This window comes from Marasmius oreades, chromosome 7 (genome assembly GCF_018924745.1).
Source record: "Marasmius oreades isolate 03SP1 chromosome 7, whole genome shotgun sequence".
NCBI classification, from domain to species: Eukaryota; Fungi; Basidiomycota; class Agaricomycetes; order Agaricales; family Marasmiaceae; genus Marasmius; species Marasmius oreades.
Window position 1 is genome coordinate 1,535,469 of NC_057329.1, and position 19,567 is coordinate 1,555,035.

General features: G+C 48.1%; 9 protein-coding genes across 10 annotated transcripts; 6 read left to right on the top strand and 3 right to left on the bottom strand.

Annotated features, from left to right (window-relative positions):
• Positions 1-94: 94 nt before the first annotated feature.
• Positions 95-2,407, top strand: E1B28_011223 (uncharacterized protein; the record flags this gene model as incomplete). The annotated part of the gene is made up of 14 exons (XM_043156235.1): positions 95-222; positions 277-329; positions 391-410; positions 468-533; positions 590-694; positions 776-887; positions 946-1,001; positions 1,066-1,160; positions 1,220-1,286; positions 1,336-1,524; positions 1,577-1,750; positions 1,815-1,843; positions 1,902-2,323; positions 2,388-2,407. 14 exons carry the CDS (start codon positions 95-97, stop codon positions 2,405-2,407), a joined length of 1,536 nt encoding a protein of 511 aa, XP_043006020.1.
• Positions 2,408-2,584: 177 nt separating this feature from the next.
• Positions 2,585-5,490, bottom strand: E1B28_011224 (uncharacterized protein; the record flags this gene model as incomplete). Its single annotated transcript, XM_043156236.1, has 21 exons — positions 2,585-2,622; positions 2,683-2,724; positions 2,781-2,846; positions 2,904-2,919; positions 2,977-3,046; positions 3,105-3,127; positions 3,180-3,256; positions 3,310-3,421; positions 3,481-4,007; positions 4,059-4,080; positions 4,141-4,289; positions 4,347-4,412; positions 4,462-4,488; positions 4,547-4,592; positions 4,654-4,672; positions 4,734-4,741; positions 4,809-4,868; positions 4,928-4,959; positions 5,011-5,062; positions 5,120-5,154; positions 5,205-5,490. The coding sequence occupies 21 exons, from the start codon at positions 5,488-5,490 to the stop codon at positions 2,585-2,587; spliced, it is 1,773 nt and encodes a 590-aa protein (XP_043006021.1).
• Positions 5,491-6,202: 712 nt separating this feature from the next.
• E1B28_011225 (uncharacterized protein) lies at positions 6,203-7,649 on the top strand. Its single transcript, XM_043156237.1, has 4 exons — positions 6,203-6,540; positions 6,603-7,030; positions 7,085-7,552; positions 7,603-7,649. Exons 1-2 carry the CDS (start codon positions 6,226-6,228, stop codon positions 6,720-6,722), a joined length of 435 nt encoding a protein of 144 aa, XP_043006022.1. The 5' UTR covers positions 6,203-6,225; the 3' UTR covers positions 6,723-7,030; positions 7,085-7,552; positions 7,603-7,649.
• A 199-nt stretch (positions 7,650-7,848) lies between these two features.
• Positions 7,849-11,269, top strand: E1B28_011226 (uncharacterized protein). Its single transcript, XM_043156238.1, has 11 exons — positions 7,849-7,898; positions 7,958-8,199; positions 8,255-8,889; positions 8,943-9,031; positions 9,085-9,269; positions 9,323-9,672; positions 9,736-9,929; positions 9,985-10,282; positions 10,346-10,539; positions 10,595-10,920; positions 10,975-11,269. Exons 3-11 carry the CDS (start codon positions 8,619-8,621, stop codon positions 11,090-11,092), a joined length of 2,025 nt encoding a protein of 674 aa, XP_043006023.1. The 5' UTR covers positions 7,849-7,898; positions 7,958-8,199; positions 8,255-8,618; the 3' UTR covers positions 11,093-11,269.
• Positions 11,270-11,287: 18 nt separating this feature from the next.
• Positions 11,288-12,915, bottom strand: E1B28_011227 (uncharacterized protein). 2 transcript variants are annotated; one of them, XM_043156240.1, is made up of 4 exons: positions 12,800-12,915; positions 12,297-12,742; positions 11,994-12,246; positions 11,288-11,940 (listed from the first exon to the last, which is right to left on the bottom strand). In XM_043156240.1, the coding sequence occupies exons 1-4, from the start codon at positions 12,899-12,901 to the stop codon at positions 11,320-11,322; spliced, it is 1,422 nt and encodes a 473-aa protein (XP_043006025.1). In that variant the 5' UTR covers positions 12,902-12,915; the 3' UTR covers positions 11,288-11,319. The 2 variants fall into 2 exon arrangements, with proteins under 2 accessions (XP_043006025.1, XP_043006024.1); XM_043156239.1 differs by having other exon boundaries at positions 12,297-12,915.
• A 55-nt stretch (positions 12,916-12,970) lies between these two features.
• Positions 12,971-15,309, top strand: E1B28_011228 (uncharacterized protein). Its single transcript, XM_043156241.1, has 3 exons — positions 12,971-13,920; positions 13,975-14,300; positions 14,352-15,309. Exons 1-3 carry the CDS (start codon positions 13,042-13,044, stop codon positions 15,253-15,255), a joined length of 2,109 nt encoding a protein of 702 aa, XP_043006026.1. The 5' UTR covers positions 12,971-13,041; the 3' UTR covers positions 15,256-15,309.
• On the bottom strand, positions 15,310-17,399 carry E1B28_011229 (uncharacterized protein). Its single transcript, XM_043156242.1, has 8 exons — positions 17,267-17,399; positions 16,945-17,212; positions 16,825-16,887; positions 16,448-16,765; positions 16,152-16,392; positions 16,018-16,096; positions 15,633-15,952; positions 15,310-15,583 (listed from the first exon to the last, which is right to left on the bottom strand). Exons 2-8 carry the CDS (start codon positions 17,152-17,154, stop codon positions 15,375-15,377), a joined length of 1,440 nt encoding a protein of 479 aa, XP_043006027.1. The 5' UTR covers positions 17,155-17,212; positions 17,267-17,399; the 3' UTR covers positions 15,310-15,374.
• Positions 17,400-17,505: 106 nt separating this feature from the next.
• E1B28_011230 (uncharacterized protein) lies at positions 17,506-18,513 on the top strand (the record flags this gene model as incomplete). The annotated part of the gene is made up of 6 exons (XM_043156243.1): positions 17,506-17,648; positions 17,707-17,830; positions 17,885-18,103; positions 18,171-18,251; positions 18,302-18,397; positions 18,463-18,513. 6 exons carry the CDS (start codon positions 17,506-17,508, stop codon positions 18,511-18,513), a joined length of 714 nt encoding a protein of 237 aa, XP_043006028.1.
• Positions 18,514-18,676: 163 nt separating this feature from the next.
• Positions 18,677-19,542, top strand: E1B28_011231 (uncharacterized protein; the record flags this gene model as incomplete). The annotated part of the gene is made up of 5 exons (XM_043156244.1): positions 18,677-18,712; positions 18,764-18,859; positions 18,913-19,032; positions 19,085-19,155; positions 19,212-19,542. 5 exons carry the CDS (start codon positions 18,677-18,679, stop codon positions 19,540-19,542), a joined length of 654 nt encoding a protein of 217 aa, XP_043006029.1.
• Positions 19,543-19,567: the final 25 nt, after the last annotated feature.

Below are 19,567 nucleotides of genomic sequence, written 5' to 3' on the forward strand. Positions count from 1 at the left end.
CTCTCCGGCCGCGCCGCTGAAATAATACCGCTTGTAGCCGACTGCTCAACCTAACCGCCATCAAGCAGAGATTCGATTGGGCCAGTCGGCTACGATGTCCACAACTTTGTCGCGCACCGTCTCTATGTCGAGGAAGGATCTGGGTCTCCGCGAAAAGGATGAGGAGTTGTCAGTCCAATCCAAAAAAAATACTGTCCTCGTCTCTCATGGTCGTCCTCCATGGTACTTGCATTTTCCATCGCTTGAGATATGGCTTGACGCATCCGGATTGTACAGGTACGGGCTGGACGGAACGCGAATAAACGATGCGTTTGTGATCGGTGTAGCAGGTCTTATCAATATTCTGGTGGTTCTTGAAGTTCGTCTCTGACTCTCGGTGTTCTTTTTCAGGTGGTTCTGCGAGTGGGAAGGTAGAAAGCGCTTGGATCCTTCGAGATAAATTCTGAGTCCTCCCCAACATTTGGTAGACCCATGTTGCACGACAGATCGTCAAGAATTTGGGTTTCATTCCTACGGTTATCATCCTATCTCAGGCGAGTCTTTGAAAACATTGGCCACCCGAGAAGGTTTAACAAATCCCGATACACAGGATAGCTTCTACAAACGGCTGGACGAGGAGCAATCTAAGCTTGCACACGCAAACCAGTTTGATTTTGACCACCCGAGTGCGATCGACATGCCCATGTTCGCTGCCGTGAGGCCAAGGCCCCTCTTATGTTTTCTTCAGGAATGCTGGTAGATGATGCGTTCGCTCTTTCCTTTTGTCTCCTTGTAGTGCCTGGCAGATTTGAAAGCCTGCAAGCAGTCAAATATCCCGATATACTCGTTTGCTCAACATCAGCGGCTGGAAGAGACCCAGTATCTTTATGGTGCTGCAATTATCATAGGTCCGTTCTCGTTTAGATCTTGAAATGAACCTTGATCGCATTGGGTATCTATGTATAGCTGAAGGCATCATGGCTTTGCAAGATCCTCAACTGCGCGAGCTTTATGATTTGAAGGTACTTGCTCTTACTCTGACGGTGTATGTTCGTTGCTCTGACTTGAAACGCCGGTTCTATACAGGTATTCGTGCAATGTGATTCGGACCTGATGCTCGCAAGGAGAATTTCCCGCGATGTAGAACAGAGAGGAAGAGATGTGAGCGGTATCCTGGAACAGTGAGTGCAAAAAAATCATCCCGGATGTCCAAAACTTGAATCATACTGGTAATTTGAAGATATTTACGATATGTCAAACCCTCATTTGATAACTTTGTACGACCGAGTGCTGCATATGCGGACATCGTAAGTCTCGAGGAATGGGTCTACTTCTCTCGTGCTGAATCCTCGCCAGATTGTTCCAGGAATTAGTAACTCTGTCGCAATCGATTTGATATGCACACATGTCCGACAAAAGCTCCAAGAGCGGTCGAATGCTTTCCGTCCGCAAATGGCGATTCCTAAATCTCATCTCCTCAGTCAGAACCCAATTCCAATAGAACAACTTGGCCTGAATATCCTTCCATCTACACGGCAAACAGAGGTTAGTTGTGGATTCTCTCAATAAATGCTGACGTTGAATTTGGTCCGAACAGGGTATCTTCACCATTCTTCGAGATCGCGACGCCTCTCACCAGGATTTCATATTTTTTATTGATCGGCTGTCCACAACACTGGTAGAATATGCCTTACAATTTCTTCCTTATCTTCCCCATACCGTGACTACACCTGTGGGTGCAGAGACCGAAGGAAAGAAGGTGACGTGTCGGGTATGTGATACTTGGTTGCTTTGTCTTGACCTCTTCTGATTGTTTCATGGGTTACGATTCATAGTATGTATGTGGCGTATCGATACAGAGATCGTAAGGATACTCTCTGACTTGGTTGCTTACTTGCCTCATCGCTGAGACCCATCTATAGCGGTTGCGTCCTCGAACGAGGTTTTAGACGAGTCATCAATGACGTCCCCATGGGCACACTCCTCATACAATCAAACGAAACTAATGCAGAACCTTTACTTCTCCACGCTAAACTGCCCTTATATATCCGTCTACGACATGTGGCCAAAGAAACCTACGTCTTTCTGTTGGACGCTCAAATCGGAACTGGTGCTGCGGCTTTCATGTCTATCCGTATACTACTAGACCATGGTGTACCGCAAGATCATATCGTCTTCGTATGTTTCTTGGTCGCCCGCAAGGGTGGAATAAACATCCTCCGAAAGGCGTTTCCCCATGTCAAAATCGTGTGTGGTTCAGTAGATAATGAAATGAGAGAAGGGAGATTGGATGGTCGGGAGGGGAGAAAGGTTTGGGTCATGTATCCGGGTATGGGTCAGATAGGTGATTCATAGTTTCGTTCTCTTGTTATCGCGATGCAGCTCTAACGATTCATGCTTGACAATAGGGGATAGATATTACTTGTGACAGGCGAGTAAGTTTGCGTGCCACCCCTGTAACACATGGGTGTATCTAGGTCTAAACATTCTAAGTTGCATATGTACTCTATCGAAGGGAAAAGTGACCAAGGATGTTTGCTACAATGACCAAAAAGGTCCGTACCGGTCCGTCTTGCGGTATAGATACATACGAAGAGGAAAGAAGTTATGTGCACATGGAAAGAGAATTCGGAAGAGATGAACCTTATGAAGGCGAAGTAGTGAACAAGAATGCGCTGAGAAATGTGCGAGGAGTCTGCTCACCTGGGTAGAACCACAGACAAACAGCAACAATGATGTAGAGACCTAAATTAGTATGCCGCAGTGAGTTGTCATCGGAAGATAACAAAACTAGTGCATACAGATCAAGATAGCGCCTTCCAGCCAGTTTGATTTCCCATCACCAACAACGTGAGACATGGTTTGCACTGAATGCGTAGATCTGTAAAGATCAGAAAGAACAATCACGGATGATCCCGACGTACCAGAGATATAGAGAATCTGAAAAAAATAATTGAATCAGTCAAACTGCGCCGCATCGGACATCAGCGATCTTACCAGCGCTTCGAACGGGTCGAACAGTAGGGACAGAGGTTTCCCCATCATCCAAGCAATGTTAACCATCAGCCTGAATGTCGGGAATACGGTGTCAGTACAGGTGGGGTTCACGGGGAGCAGAGACATACGGTAAGACGAAGAATGCGGTTTGCTGTTAAAGATTTCTTAGTATAGCATCGAACATATTCAATGAAGTGACTGACGATAGAAGAACCAACAGCCACATTGATGCTCAGCGTCAACTGATCTTCGACTGACGCGCCGATAGCGGTGCTGCATTCTAAGGCCGAGAATGATTCGACAAACAAGGAACAAAGGAAAACCTCGACTTGCCTGCGATAGAACTCACGGCGGGTAACAGAACGAGTGCGATCCATGATTTGTTGAGAGTTTTGGAAATACCGTCCATCGATTCCACTAACCAGTCCGCAGTGAAACCGACAGCCTGAAGATGAACATCTCAGGCGTCTGAAAAAAAAAACGACAAGAACCCTGTGTGCTTACCACAGTCACAAAAATGAGTGAAATGGTGATCAAGAACCAACTGATTTCAGGTTCTCGATGTGGCATGGATCCCTTCTCTAGATCTACGTGGCTCCCGTGATGTACGTACGCATCTCCAGGACGAGCGCTCTGGAAAGTGGTACCACTGGGCTTAGTATTCGAGAGGTGACGTTCGACAGTATTGAAATGCACGGGATGATCGGCAACGAAACTGCGGTTACTAGACACAATCACCTCGGGTGCAACGCTTATATCAGGAGTGGTTTGGTGGGAACTCGTGTCTCTTGTCCGTGCAAGCGAGTGAGACGGGGAACCAGTATATGAGTGACCCGGGAAGGTGGACTGGGCATCGTTCCACCGTTTGCTTCTCAAAGGCCTTGGGTGCAACGAAGGACGGTGCAGAAGCTTCGTCTTGAGTTTCTCTGCCTCCGAGTGAATTGCCATCGATAACCGCCGGTTCTTTTTATGAAGGTCTTCATAGAGATGAGAATGGGAGACTAGCTGGAAGAGAAGGTATAGCATATATACTGAGATTCATCAGCAAGGGCAAGCAGAACCTGACGGGGAAAAAGACAGACTAGACATTAGGACGATTGAGACCTGAGTTGAACAACAGAATGTCAGTAACGAAATAAGTCGAGTAGCGATAACGTTTCTTACCCCACGGCTCATCTTAAGGATGTCGGCCTGCTGTCCCAGAGGCAAAGTTATGCCATCCATATTTCCACTCAAAGCAAAGTGAAATGCTGCAGGAAAGACCAGAACACCCACGCTGACAGTAAGAAGCGACGAATTGATCTGGTTCGTGGCTGATATTGCGTTTAGTGTCGTTCCGTAAGACTTAGCGAGCGGCTGAAAGTACGCACTGACGTCGAATGACTGTTCGGATGACCGCATCCCTCCCGCAAAGAAGGACAGCCCAAGAATGAGGACTAGGCGCAACTTGAGAACTGAGTACTCAGCAACGTGTTTGGAACTTACGGAGTTTACTTAATATTGAACCGATTACTGAAAGCGAAGAGTTAAATAAGTGTATGTCCATAAGCAAGTGAACCGGACTTCTTACGCGATGACTGAACTACCCTGAGCTCACATTTGCGGAGCGCAATAACCTATGAGCATGAACAATTAGGGCGCTATTGAGATAGCAGATTAAACGGGGGAAAGACTAACGGCAACCACAATTTCGACTCTATTTTTAGGAGCATTAGTCGGAGTAGAGAAGATAAAGAGAAGAAGAGGTGTGTACGCACACGTTGCTCTGGAAATCAATTTGGTTAGAAAGTGGTAAAACACAAGAACAATCTACTTGCCAGGCTCGCATTCACCAGTCCAGCCTTGGAACCACCTATACGAAGAGATAGTTCCCGGGTCGCCACTTCATGCATCTACGGACATGGTGTATCAAAGTGAGAACATTGAAGGTATAGTCGCGACCTCTAGGTACCTTGATGAGAGGAATGAGAGCGATGATGCAAACTATGAAGAGGTCAACAACGTTTGTGCTAGGTCAATCAGAGCTTTACACACATATGAACACCAATCCGGGCAGTTGTTCCTTGAATCGAATACTTAATATCCACTGGAGTGGGGAGTCAGTCGGGATTGGGTTCGGCAAAGAGCAAAAAAACAATCGTACAGCGATTGGGACTACAACAAGAAGCAAGTTGAGCCCTGTAATAATGTAAGATACGTCGCTACCCGGTGCAGCTCAAGCGGCTCACCTGAACCAAGAAGTAATCTCCTCCATCCTTTGAATTGTTGTTTGCACCATGCATTTTGTGTTCCAATTGGACCATGGCTGTCGAGAGGTTGTGTCCGCTGGGGAGGGTTAGGATCGGGATGGTCCACCAAGCCACACTTGGAACTTCGTGAATATGTTGAAAAACGAGTGTCGTATGAACTAAGTTCTAATGAAGGCCGAGGAAGTGAAACGCTCTGCGCATGAGGTGAAGGAGTCTTGTAAGAGAATGTGTGGTCGCGATAGTCATCGCGCGTTGGGCCGTACATGACGGGGGGTAAAAAACGACACTTACGGAGGCATAGACGCATACTTATTTGAAGGCTTGACTGAATCGGCAATCACTATAGTATGTGGAGCTCACTCGATTTGTGGCGGAGCTATCAACATATGCGTACATAACCGGCTACAGCCTGCCCATAAATTCAGCATTTCGGTTGTTGGATGTGAACCGGTGGGGAAGGCTTACTACCTGTACACTACTATTTGGTTTTGGAGCCGAGCTTATGAGCTGCAAGGCCTTTCTTGAACCAGTGAATGCTGGTGACTTGAAGTCAGAATGATAATAGATGCCAGTAAGTATGTTTCAACATCTCTGATCGTGGCTTCGGTTGAATACTGATCATTCCCACCAGAGATAAGGGAGATACCGTAGCAAAGCTTTGAACTCCAACTTGTTTCAATCCCTGCTTCATTTTGAACGACTCCTCAGTTGTTTTACAGCGGTATTCGAGGTAGGCAGCCACAATAAGTGAAAAAGAAAACGAAGGAAGCCAGACGGCTTTGTTGGAACCGACGAAGCTCGGCGTAATGTATGCAAGTCAGCATAGGAACCTGAAGGGAATCTTGATGATTTTGGACCGTGGTGCGACCTGCTTCAGTTGAGAGCTTGACAATTTGAATGAGAGTCTCGACCTCGTACTGTGGGCAGCGGAGTGAAACGGGTAACAGGAGTGACTGTCACGTAGAAAACATTTTCCACCTCCATCGTCTCTAGCTCAGCCATGTTTTCGAGAGCAGTTTCTGCAGCGCGTCCTGCTGCTTCGAGAGCTTTTCGCTCGAATGTAACCCCCTCTACTTCCGTTCGCGCTTTTTCTGTTTCTTCTCGTTCCTCTTCCGGAGGCCATGGTCCACCACCACCTCAAATCTTCGGTCCTGGTATCCAGCCTGGTGAAGTCCCTGGCATCCATGAGCAGTCCACCGGTTTGGAACGTCTTCAGCATCTTGGAGAGCTCGAGGGAATCCCGGCCTTTGACACCGCTGCTCTGGACTCCAGCCGAGTTGGTACAAAACAGAACCCAATCCTTGTTGCTTCTGCTGTGAGTTCAAATTCGCGTAGTGTTTCTCATCAACACCGTGCTGGAATTCGTGTCATTTGCAGCATTCGGAGCGTCTTGTTGGCTGCACGGGCTCACCCGCTGACTCCCATGACGTTCTTTGGTTCCCTTTGCTGAAGGGCAGACAACACCGCTGCCTTGAATGCGGCTCAGGCGCGTCCTAATTTTACTCTTCCGCACACAGATTAGTTGACCTCACTACAGTTTATCAAATGGATTATTATGGCCTGGAACAAGACGACCACCATCACCATTAAGTGAATATAGAGGACGTATTCCAAAGAAATGCATGTCTTGTCGTGAACAATAATCCAAGTCACTATTCTTCTCCCTCCGAGATGCGCTTCTATTATCACTGTCTGCAAGTCTTTGATATGACTAGACTGGGTCTTGTCAAGGTCTGCTGCTGACTCTCAAATTGTAAGTGGAGACGAAATGAAGTACGGATAGGCAAATGCGAGTAATTTGGTCGGTGAGTTGGAATGGGCCATATCGCTGTGTCAATCTAGTACCCACTAGCAGATAGTCATTACTTTGCTTACCGCTCGACACTTGGAGTAGCCTAGAAGGACGTATCTCCTTCAAAGTCCATGATTAGCTGGTGTACGATCACGGAGTGCTCATGGCTGTCATCGCCGTTTTCTTACAATCACTCAACGTGCATTACACGATGCTGATCTTGATATGACCGCCTCATTCTGCACATGAATAGAAGCGGAGATGCGAGGACAGTATGCCATTGACTATCACCCCGTCGTCCGCGGTTTGGTTCACTGAAACTTATCCGAACAGTGACCGTTTATGCCCTTCAATTCTACTTAAGTACTTTATATTCTCGAGCCTTCCTTTTTGTTGACCAATTCTTGCTTGCTTATAATGCAGCAAGTACTTAGGACTATCAATGGTATCCACGGCCGACCTTGGCACCATTGACGCGTTTAATAACGATCGCGTCACCGTCACCAGGGGCTGTTTTTGGCTCTCGATTCTCGAAGTATGTATGATATAAATTGGGCCGGTTTATTCCTATAACGTTAAAATCAGTCATGAAAGTATTGTCTTTAAACAACGCGGCATGGCCTGTTCATATACGTACCTGTCCAACGCAAATTTGCTCCAAGGCTTAGAGAATCCTAGGTCTCTTCCGTGCGGGAGGTGAGTTCAGGGTTGTGCTTCTATTTTCTTCGATTTGATATATGTAATACTGATTCCGTACGTATTCCCACTTGTTTATTTAACTTGTGGACCAGAAGGCACCTAGTTACGCCGAACTGGTACCGAAGCTGAATTGCGAGATCCCCTGGCATCTGTTTGTTGCCGACGCCCGTTTGCAGTTTAATGTGAGAAATTAACAGCGTCTATTTTGCGAGCCTGTATATTCAAACATTTCAAGCATTAGAAGTCAAAGGAAAAAGCACCGGTTGCTCTCTGAGACTACAACATTCCGAATCAATGGAACTGGAAAATAACAAGCCTTGGTTCCCAGGCAACGTCTAGGGGCGTAGCACGCTACCGAGTTCTCCGACTAGCTCGTCCTCGCCGCGCGACCATGGATGAGTTCAGGTTGAGCAGGCTGATAAATCCCTGTACAAACCAAGCTGTTTGCAAGTTTACTGCGATATGTTGGCACTGTACATCTACGTGAGTATAGATTTTTATTGAATACCCCTCCTTCTGAGTTCTCGATCATGATCAGGTTCCAAAAATCGCCGCTTGCCACTTGGAGATCGTTTTGATGATCACACTTACCGGTTGCAACCGCTTGTTTTTATTTTTCAGGAAATCATATAAGAATATGGTCTGCGCATGGGCTGCCCCCCACCCTACTTCTTCGTCTCCTCTTCTCATCTGTTGCTGTGTCGTTGACGGCCTGTTGCTCTTCCCTCATTTTCCTCTCCTTCTTTTGACCAGGTGTCTGTCTCTGTCTTCTAATCGAGACTTTCTTCCATTCAACGCCGACCTTACTTTTCACGCTCGCGTGTACTGTCGTTTTATTTCCATTTCAAGTCCGACTTGTACACAACTTTTGAGAATTTTCTTCACGTTTGACTCCGCTAAAAATGTTTACAAAATCCAAATTGGGACTCGCGGTTCTTGCAGTGCTTTCCCTCTCTGATGAAGCGTTGGGTCGTATCAGGTTGTTGGAAAGAGATAACCGTTCTGTTCTACTTCACCCCCGGCGATTCGGTCGGGAGAATCCTCCAGTTATCGAGAAGCTGTCGAAGGCTTGTGACGGCCAAGTTTGTGGAAATTTGGCTGGTGCCGCAATTACTCCTCTATTAGCCGCTCAGCCAGAATGTTCGCAACAAGACATGGCGGACCAAATTATTGGTGAGCTTCCTGCTTTCATTCCTACAATGTGTCTCATTCTTCTGTGTTTTTAGACGCTGCTCAGCAATTCGATGAAGCTACCCGGGCTAACATGATTGCTCTTGCCGTCGAATACCGACAAGCTGAGAAGAACACTCCCCCGGTGAATACAACAATCGTGTTTTTATGGATTGCCATCATTCATCCTTTTTGCAGGACTTCACGACAAACCCTCCTACTCCACGTAACTCGGTCTTCTGCCAGAAGGCGCCTAAGAACGCTGAGTTGAACGGGTTGGTACAAAGTCAGGACCCCGCTAACGGAGATATCTTCTTCGACCCCCTAACGAAGGCAAGCGTTAAAAGGGGTGATCAACCGAATACATTCCCTTTCGGTCAATCGTAAGTTTTCTGTTGCGACTCATAGTTCGGTATCTTAATGCTAGAGTTGATAGTGCTGATAACGGCGGCGGTAACAATAATGGTACCAACACAGGCAACAACAACGGTACCGATGCAGGCGACATTGGAGGTAGCAACAACGGCACCGAGATCGGAACCAACAATGGTAATGCAGGTGGTGCTGCTGGAAACTCTGGAAACTCGTCTGCACTGCCACCTTGTGAGGCCACCGTTACCGTCACTGTTGCGCCCACTGCCACCCCTTCCTCCGGCGCCAACAACGGAAACGCTGGTGGTGCTGCCGGTGCCATTGGAGACTTTGGTTCTTGCTCTGTTCCCGAAATTGAGTTTGCCGTAGGATTCGACAACCGAAAGGAAACCAGTTTCCAGCCTGTTGACAAAGGTATCGTCTAAAGTTTTATATCTACCCCCGTGATTCTTTGCGGCTCAAACGTCTCACTTTCAGAATCGTTCGACCACGGTTCCGCTCAAGCTTTCAACATCATTGCTCAATTCGTCTGCGACACCCTCACCAACAAGTGTCAGGCTGACCAAACTGCCAAGGATACTTGCAAGAAGGCTCAGGATGCAGGCAACGCTGCTACAGCGAAGACTGGTGCTCAGGCCGATGCTTTCAACGCTGCCTTTGGCAAGACGACCGTAGGTTTTATTTTGACTTTACGTCTCAAACAGTCTCTCAAACTCAGACGTGTAGAATTTCGCCAACGTTCAGCCTATCGATGACCAAGGACGACCTGTAGGTTCTGCTACCGGTGGCGATGGAAATACTGGCACCGGCAACACTGGTAACAGCACCGACACAGGTGCTGGCAACGGCACCGGCAACACAGGCAATAGCACAGACGACACAGGTGCTGGCGACGGCGATAGTAACAGCAACGGTGGTGCTTCTGGTGCAATTGGAGACTTTGGTTCTTGTTCTGTTCCCGAAATCGAGTTCGGTGTAGGGTTCGACAAGCGAAAAGAAACCAGTTTCCAGCCTATTGACAAAGGTATCGTCTAAAGTTTTATATCTACCCCCGTGATTCTTTGCGGCTCAAACGTCTCACTTTCAGATTCGTTCGACCACGGTTCCGCTCAAGCTTTCAACATCATTGCTCAATTCGTCTGCGACACCCTCACTAACAAGTGTCAGGCTGACCAAACTGCCAAGGATACTTGCAAGAAGGCTCAGGACGCAGGCAACGCTGCTACCGCGAAGACTGGTGCTCAGGCCGATGCTTTCAATGCTGCCTTTGGCAAGACAACCGTAGGTTTTACTTCGACTTTACTTCTCAAACAGTCTCTCAAACCCAGACGTGTAGAATTTCGCCGACGTTCAGCCTATCGATGACCAAGGCCGACCTGTAGGTTCTGCTACCGGTGGCGATGGAAACGCTAGCACCGGCAACACTGGCAATAGCACCGATGATACAGATGCCGGCGATGCCAACACTGGCACCACCAGTAATACAGGCGCTGGTAACACAGACACTGGTGCGGGTGCTGGTGCTGGGGGAAACCTCCAAACGTTCAACGAGGCCCTTGGTGGCGTTGCCGCTCCCACCGTCACTGCTTCTGGCGATGAGAAATTTCAAGTTGAGGGTAACGATTCGTTCACTGCGCTGAGAAACGCGGTTGTTCGTTCATGGTTCGTCTCTTTTCTTCTGTTCTTCGCATGACGATGTTGAACTTCCATAATCAGTGACGTTCAGAATAACAAATGTTCCAACGCAGCCAACGCGTCTGGTAACAAAGGAGACCTTACTGTCGCCAACTGCAATGCTCAACAACAGCGTTGCATCGCTGCGGCCCCACAGTGATCAATACCTTCAAGTTCGCACTAGAATAGATGATACCCATATCTTTCATCCGCGTGTTCTCCCCCATTTTGTTCCATTTTCTATAGCTGTCAAATAATACAAACACGATGAGTAGGCTGAATCTTTGCATGTGCTTTGTAAGAGGTAATACGGGGTACGGAGGCTGGTCTCCGCGCGACTAAATATAACAACGTCGTTGGATTTGAGATGGATAGATTATGTATCTATCAAAAATCAAGCAAATACAGATCACCGGTATGTAGCCCAACACATACACGTCCCGTTGCCTCATCGAATGCTAATGATTGGCAAGCATAGAACTCGAAAGGTAAAGCCATGTGCCGAGGCACGAGGGTGGACACCGAAGGTTTCCGATCGTCTCCCGATGGAAAGGACCCCTTCATGAGAACAAACGTGTCCGTATGCCATCGTCGCTCAAGCCATACCGCTCGCTGTCCGCTATGTCCAATACAAATGACGTCGATCGTTGAACCTGAGTCGGAAGGTAGTTTGTGGGCGAGCACCTCGCGATACTGTGTTTGTTTCATGGGGAATTTGATGATGTAGCGAAAAGTTTGCGATTGGTGATATGTCATTGCAGTTATCCAAGTTAGGGATCGACTGAAATTATCTGCGGATAGCGTATAGTCGAACCCCAGGCTCGATGGTACCTCCACGGGGGAAGAGAATTCCTCAAAGGGAGGCCCTAATTCCAGGTCTTCCGAAGCCTCAGAGGATGTGAATTTCAGATCCGCTATGTCATACTTATGCAATGTAAAGTTGCCTTCATAAATTCCCGTTACAACCAGTAAACCAGGGAATAGTCGAAAATGCATCTGGGACCATGGCTACCCATCCCATGAACTCGGTGACTCGTATGAAACAGGCACCGATGACTTACTTCGGGGTTGTGGAGTTGTGCCAGACAGTAAAAGCCAGTGACGGTATCTGCTAATAAAATCCGATACTTTGGATGATCGAAGGCGTTATTAAACTGGGCTAACGCTACGGCTACGACGCCTGGGCAAATGTGTGCTTCAAACGCTGTACCTTGGATGTCCTTGCCCGAGAGTTGAGCCGTCAGATAACGGGAAGGATCCGATGCACTATCGCTCCCGCTTTCAATAAGCGGGAAATTGTACACTCTCAGTAACCTAAGATGATTGACTACTATCGTCACTTGGGAGTATAAAACAACACGTACTCTGTACGAGAGGGACTGCAGTAATATACAGCGACGAGGAGCTCAGTACCATCGTTCTGGAAACAGGTTGCTAGTTTCGGCGAATGGAGTGCTTCGAGGACGACTACCCGGACCCTGTTCACTGAGGAATTCTGTGGTATATTCCAGACTGATAGCATAGAAGCACCACTTGTTGATGTCCTGGATAAGGTAACGAGCCATTCAGAACCGAGCAGACGCATTTCTGAGATTATCCCCCCATGTTGAACATGTTGAATTCCCTTCAGAATCGTATGGCGTTTACCCCAGTTATGATCAACCCGCAGTGCGTTTACAGCCAGTCGACGGAGCTCTGAGCCGGACAATGACTCGATGCCGACATGAGGGGGGAAATTCAATGGAATATCAAGATTGATGTTATGCCAGATGTAGTCTGACGAACATAAGGCGTGTAAGACACGACATGTCTAGAACACGTTGAAAACAACATTTGTTCAAATAACTGGAATTCGAGGGAGACATACCTGCTGAACCGAAAGTAAAGATGATATCGAGAGTTCTCTCAGTATTAGAATGAGAGCATCGCTAGGCAATTCCAAAATACGAGGTGAAGTAGTGGATGACATTGTTGGAGTTATCGGTAAACTATCTGATAAGATCCCCAGGTCTCCTTGCCACTTCGTGACCCGGAGGTCCGCAACCGAGCCGTCCTTGCCGTGACACTGACTCTACATAAGGAACCTGATCCCCTTTCTTTTCTACCATCATGAGCTCTACAACAACGTCGTACCAACGGCCTGCTGAAAGCCCCTTCAATTCTTTATCCGAGCTGGATTCTGACTCTGACTGGCTTGACATTGCCAGTGGTCGGGAATCTGACACAGACGACTCGCTCGATCCAGTCGAATCCACTTCCGCCTCTCTCTCAAGGAGGTCATCGTTCAGCATAGGAAGCTCACGCGATGGAGAAGTAGATGCTTGGGAAGGACTCGTGGAAGATATCTCTGAAGGTACTAACTCTCTGGGCATCAATCAGAACCCATCAAGCGTCCAGGCCAATGAAGCCGAGAATTCCGTCGATGAGGAAGTCGATAGTGTCGAGGAACAGCGTGTACTGGACGGTCTTGAGCAGAGCTTGATTAGCACTTTGAGTGCATCTCGTTCAAGCTCGCTCAGTTCCACTGTTCACAGTTCATTGAGGGATCTCAGACTCTCCTTCCCAGACCCTTTGACCAGTTCTTGCGAGGAATCAAACGATAATCACGACAGCACTTCGCCTGTGCCTGCAGCTTCACGCCCAGTAGAGGAACCGTGCAAAGGAGAGATCACCATACCCAGCGCTCAAGTCACAGCCTTGGGAGATCAGGGTGTACCCTCCACACCTTTGGTCCCTCATGGCGATGAACGACGAGTTACTCCTGGATGTAAGGATGTGTTGTCTGATATTATTCTATACGGGTCGCCGACTCCTCTCCGGTGGCAATTTGTTGACAACCTTCTCATGAAGGTTGCAGAGGGAGGAGGGCGTGCTCTGCCTTTCGGTGAGAGGGTAAATGATGAGATTAAGCGGGTCACTCTTTGCAGCAAGATTACTGAACACTCGGATGTTATTCTTGTCCAAGATCGCACAGACGGTTTCAGCTTGGTAGGTCTACAACATTTCACTTCTCTCTCCATTGACTTCACTTTCTTCTTACAGCCGAGTTCGGAGCTGTCTCCGGGCCGGCCATCCTTGGCTATTGTCTTTTTACCTTGCAAACCGCCTGTCTATGGTTTCCGACACACATCCTACCTGCCTGTTGTCGCCGCGAGCGAGACCAAAGATGTGCACGACTTGACAACTTTGTTACAAGCTCAGATTACATGGCCCCAATCGCAAATCCCAGACCATCGGGTCATTAGACTTCACGACAATGATCAACTTTTCATCAACCAGGTTCATGATCTTGATCCCTACCGCACTTATCGTGCCTTGCGATACCTCATCAAGAAACCCGCCAGGCGAGGTATGCAAGCTGTAACCATGTACGCCCCTTTTTATCCCGCTACCGTTCTGGCTGATGCCTTCGTTTCTAGTTTTGCGTTACTTTCTTTGATCATTGGCTTCTCGGTCAATACCGTCATGCGTATGCACAACCGAGAAGTGGCTTCTCCGGCTGCGGTCCCATACACTACCTCCACCAAGGCACTCGCTACCGACAGTGTCACCAACTCGACTGCCTTAGCTGTGCGCATCACTAGCGATCTCTTTGTCGTGCCTCCCTCTCTGAGCATCGTACCACCCGCTCACGAACGGGGCTCTACAACACCGGAGTCATCTACCCAGACTTCGGTCATAACCCGTACCAATGCGGTTTCGATCATTCCGAGCTCGCTTAAGGCATTGTCGGAGAAGGCGAAGTCCTCAAAGGATTTAATTCTTCGTTCAGCTCCGACAACGACCGAGGTTGTATCGCCGCGGGAAGCACCAGTTGCCTCGACATCGGGTGCTCACTCGGAACAGGAGACCTCTGCTATCTCTGTCAGGCTGGTTGGTTCCCTCTCAGAGATTGTTGAAGTAACTGTCAGAGCGCTGATAGAGGTTATACATCACGACCTCAACGACTTGATAATGGCCATCGACGAGCTAAGGGCTGCTATTCACCGCCAAACCCGCATGGTTGTCGAACAATCCAAGAGTACGGTTACAATGGTCCGGGAGCAGTTCCAGTATCGAAATGATCGGGCAAAGGGAAAAGCCAGGGAGTTGAGAGAGAAAGGCGTACGGTTCATGTCTTATGCTGGGGACGCATTTGTTGGCCGGACCCGCATCGCTCAGAAACGTGCGCAGTCCTTGAAAGATGGTGTGGCTTCCTCTCATATATGGGCGGTATATAGTAAGGCTCATGGTGAGTGGTCCGAAGCTCTTGCACGGAAGGGTCGGAGGAAACTAGGACGTCGTCGTCGAGGAGTAGACGGTATTCGTCGTACGTGCAATTGATTTTTATTACCCGTTAAGTATGATTTCTCTCGTATAATTCCCACTCAATCAATATCACTGGTTGTCACGTACGTATGTAGCATGTAGCAAATGTATCTAGTTGGAATGAAGTTGTTGTCCTATGTTATAGACTCTGCCTCTACCAACGGCGATGCTCCACCCGCCTCAGCAACTAGATCTGGTGGAATTTCAGGTAATGTCTCTACTTTGTCTCCCTGACACGGTATCACTGTCCATTTCGTGGGCCAGTTCCCAATACTAAGACACAAGTCTTCAGGTAGGTGTGCACCATAATCATTGTTGAAGTGCTCCCTGATTAGACGCTCCTCTGGTTGGCCGAGTGAGTAATTTGCCAGAAGCAAGACAGACCCACGTACCTTCCGACATGGATTCTAGTTGCGACATCATACCCTGAACAATGTTCTCCGCAGCTTCCTTATACCGACGACGACGCGATATTTCCAACACAAGTTTCCTGAAAGCAAGTCGGTAGGCCACGTAACGCTCGTGCAGATGTTCTATTGTAGAAAGATGCACTTGGAATTCAGTGAGTCGCTGTTCGCATTGGCTCTCAATAGCTTCCTGTTCCGTCAGCATTTCTCCCATAATTTCTCCCAGCTCGTCCAAGTCATCTAAAGTGACGGAAAGCTGGCGAATGTGACCTTCATTGATTGATCGTGTCGACGATAGAGATTGACTTCAAAACAACAAAACGGGACGATCAATATAGGGCCACGCGTTGCCTGAGTCAAAACAACTGACTGGACATTATTAACAGCAGATAAACACTCCTCGAGTTCTGCCATAATGGAAGGAAGCTCATCGGTATCTCGGTTCATTTCTGCGAATTGTATTTAGCGATTTTAAGGTGGTAGAACAATGGAAATGATGCCAACGCTGTACGTCTTCATCACTGAACACATCTCCGGCTTCGCTGTCACGAAGTGCAGAGGCCATCTGGTCATAATGTGATGCAAGGCTTTCTAAATGTCTTGCCATGGGAACAGTAACGGAATCTTGGTTATGGAACAGTTGTTCTATCGATGGTGAAGGTCCTAGTTCGGGTAAGGAGCTTCGAATGGTCGTGAGCGTGTTATTCAACGACTCCGGATATTCATCCGTCTTGCTCATTGTGTCCTGGTGAGATGGCTATATGAGCGCAGGTGGAACACTTCAACGCGTAGAAATGTACCTCGAGAGCAGTGCGTTCACTTTCCATCTTTTCAAAAATTTCCTCTATGGCTTGATCATCGACAAAGTCTCTCAAAGTCTTCCAATTCCTTCGGTCGTCATGTGCCTTTCGCTTAGCTGGAAAAGTTGGTAGAACTGTGTCAGAGGGACTGGTACTGAGTACGACGTGTCCATTTGGTTCTTCATCGTCTGAGTGACTTCCAAAGAGTGAAGATTCAACAGATGTTTGGTGGAATTCTGGTGGTACCCTCTGGGAACCAAGGTCGTCGAGAATGACCTCTAGTTCGTCGCACCGTTTGATGCGTATCTCCTCCCATTCCTAATCATGAGAGATTGTCAACCAAGGTACTGTCGAACCCGATTGTGCAGAGCACGCACCTGCACTTGCTTCTTTAACTTTGTCCGCTTCTCTTCAATGATTTTCGCCACGCTAGCCACCAACTACATATATTGGTGCCGTGAGAAGCCAGCAAAGACCGGTCTGAGAAACAGCGATACCTTTAGCTGTTCTAGCACGGAATCTGATATCCACCGTACTTTGGCGTCAAGAGTGAGCACATCCACCGCTACACGTGCTGACGCGTTTGAAAGGCTTTGCGCCTGCGAACAGAGCTGCTCTCCATGCTGTAGAGCTTTCTTGGATTGCAGAACGAGTGATACTAGATGTGGTTGTCTTCCAGTCGTTTCCTCCGATGAAACAGCCTCCATGGTTTGCTAAGTGAGCGCCTTACGGCCTCTGACAGCGCCCAGAACCAAGTCAAATGTTCTCGGGAAGGCTTCTGTAAAGATATAATTAGGCAGGGGTACACCGTGGACTCACCAATTGCTCGAAATCTTGATTGAAGTGCTGGAAGATCAGGATGTCCGCCACTCGTCGCCGCGCCAAAGTTCCCGTCAAGCGCTCAGTACGCCGTGACGTACCGGTTCCCTTAAATCAACCACCTCTCCGCAAGCCTTCAAGGCTTCATGCGTCACGTCACGTAGACCCAATCTTTCATGCCAGACCGCAAGCACATCTTAGCCTGGACAATATCGGGAGGATGGGGCCATGCCCGTCCCATGCTCGCATTTTTATGCCATCTAGTCAAGATAAAACCCGTTGATATCACTTTTGCTGTATCTCAAGTTATCTTTGAACGCGCCCAGCATGAGCTTCCGAGGCATTTCAGCGAAGGGGAGACAGCGGCGAAGAGTTTTATCAAGTGTGTATTACAGCATTTCTTCGAGCAATAACTAATGAGACCGACTCCATCCCTCAAGGCTTGTGGAAGTGTCGTCTTCAAGTCCTATTCGGCTAGAAGAAATGAAGGCGAACTATGAGTCTGTTTTGGACTCCATACTTGCCGACGACAGCCAATGCGATCCAGACATTTTCCTCACAGACGTCTGTTTGATGATCCCTCTCGTGTTCTTCTTCACGACTGAATGATTGTCCCAGGTAATTGCATTCTGTACTCTGGGTGTTGCCCGTATTAAATCGCGCAAGCCCTTCAAGATCGTGGGCTGGTGTTCAGTAGCGCCCATGCTCCTCTATTCACATCTGAGAGGCTTATCGGAGGGGTTTTCTGGGCTTGGAAAGGCTTTGGATGCTGTTGTTAATGAGATTAAAGGGAAGGCAAAGGCGGATGGTATCACTTTTCGCCAGGCTTCAATTGAAGTAAGTAAACAAGGATCTATACTTATAGGAACGTGGATAACCTCAAGGCATTAAACTACTTGATCAGTTCAATGCTTCACACCTCACTGGAAAGTTAGTTGATATTCCCGAACTACCCCCCGTCGCGGATTATGAGATCTACCCACAAGTACGTGCGTCTGAATTCCTAATCTCTCCTTACTGATGATTCTTTCTTAGGAGGTAATTATTCGCGTTGGTGCGCAGTCACAACTGATGATGTCGCATTTAGCCACCGTACTTCCTGCCCTTCGACATCCATCTCAATTCACTCCGGCACGTCCACTTTTACTCAGAGCCCGAGCGAATTACAGATACTAAGCCCTACAAATTGAAAACAGTTCTATCGCACTCTGCGATGGTTTAATATCTCCATCTGCCTACGTTATTGAGCCTAAAGCGTTCGACGTACTCTCAAAGTGGTTTGAAGTCCGCCCAGTACTCGCCGTTGGACCCCTCTATCCTTCTGGAGAAGATGCCTGTGGTCGGGAGGCAAAAGCAGGAGAGCTTGCCCAAGCGAAGACGGCAGGGAGTATTGAACAGTTCCTTGATAGTATGCTAGAACAGAGAGGAAAGCAAAGCGTCCTTTATGTCAGTAACCACTCCCGCCCCCTAGACAGTTGAGCTGAGCCACGTTGACAGATATCATTTGGATCGACTTTCAGTACTGTGGTCGGTATCGCTGCTGATACGCTCTGGGCATGGATCGATGTCGTCTTGGATATGAACATCGCAGTCGTGAGCAGGGCCCACATTTGTGGTTTTCTACGATTTATTGACGAGCTATTTAGATCGTGGCGTATCCACCTCAGAATGCACCATTACCAACTGATCTGCAGGTGAAGGTTGATACATCGAAAGTAGCCTTGATCTGCCAGTATGCTCCCCAACAATATATCCTTTCTCATGCCGTTCGTCCGGATCTTCTCGTTACCATTCAATATCTCATTCGTCTATTCTCAGGCTACTAGCTGGTTTCTGACTCACAACGGGCTCAGTGGTACCGTAGAGGCGTTACAGGCTGGAATTCCCATGTGGGCAGCTTTTCATGTCTTAGTTCTCGCATGCAAAATACTGAGCGTCGTCCCAGGATATCATGGCCGATTTGTGCAGACCAGCCTGTTTATGCCATGCTCAGCTCCCTGGTGTTGAAAGTCGGATACGAATTACACGAAGTTCGACGCGGACATGGACTGAGGTACCGACCAAGCTATGATAAAACCCCCGCTGGTACAATAGAAGCAATTCGTCAGGAGGCTCGTGATATACTCAACAAGGCGTTCTTTGACGAGAGGGAGAGGGAGAGGAAGAAAAAGCGCAGTGCAGCTGAAGCAGTACAGACCTCACTCGGAAAAGCATGGCAAGAAGGCCAGCCCGCTAGAGAGGCTATGAATCGTTTTGTGGCGTCCTTCCTGTCGTAATCATGAATGGTCGAGGGCAGAAAGC

Coding starts and splice junctions, on each gene's coding strand:
- E1B28_011225 (XM_043156237.1), top strand. CDS start 6,226: ATGTTTTCGAGAGCAGTTTCTGCAGCGCGTCCTGCTGCTTCGAGAGCT. Junction 6,541..6,602: donor CAATCCTTGTTGCTTCTGCT/GTGAGTTCAAAT, acceptor TGTCATTTGCAG/CATTCGGAGCGTCTTGTTGG.
- E1B28_011226 (XM_043156238.1), top strand. CDS start 8,619: ATGTTTACAAAATCCAAATTGGGACTCGCGGTTCTTGCAGTGCTTTCC. Junction 9,930..9,984: donor CTGCCTTTGGCAAGACGACC/GTAGGTTTTATT, acceptor TCAGACGTGTAG/AATTTCGCCAACGTTCAGCC. Junction 10,921..10,974: donor AACGCGGTTGTTCGTTCATG/GTTCGTCTCTTT, acceptor TTCCATAATCAG/TGACGTTCAGAATAACAAAT.
- E1B28_011227 (XM_043156240.1), bottom strand. CDS start 12,901: ATGTCATCCACTACTTCACCTCGTATTTTGGAATTGCCTAGCGATGCT. Junction 12,247..12,296: donor TGCAGTCCCTCTCGTACAGA/GTACGTGTTGTT, acceptor CAATCATCTTAG/GTTACTGAGAGTGTACAATT. Junction 11,941..11,993: donor CACAACTCCACAACCCCGAA/GTAAGTCATCGG, acceptor TGGGATGGGTAG/CCATGGTCCCAGATGCATTT.
- E1B28_011228 (XM_043156241.1), top strand. CDS start 13,042: ATGAGCTCTACAACAACGTCGTACCAACGGCCTGCTGAAAGCCCCTTC. Junction 13,921..13,974: donor GCACAGACGGTTTCAGCTTG/GTAGGTCTACAA, acceptor TTCTTCTTACAG/CCGAGTTCGGAGCTGTCTCC. Junction 14,301..14,351: donor GGTATGCAAGCTGTAACCAT/GTACGCCCCTTT, acceptor CTTCGTTTCTAG/TTTTGCGTTACTTTCTTTGA.
- E1B28_011229 (XM_043156242.1), bottom strand. CDS start 17,154: ATGGAGGCTGTTTCATCGGAGGAAACGACTGGAAGACAACCACATCTA. Junction 16,766..16,824: donor AGTTAAAGAAGCAAGTGCAG/GTGCGTGCTCTG, acceptor TCTCATGATTAG/GAATGGGAGGAGATACGCAT. Junction 15,953..16,017: donor TCTGCTGTTAATAATGTCCA/GTCAGTTGTTTT, acceptor GTTGTTTTGAAG/TCAATCTCTATCGTCGACAC.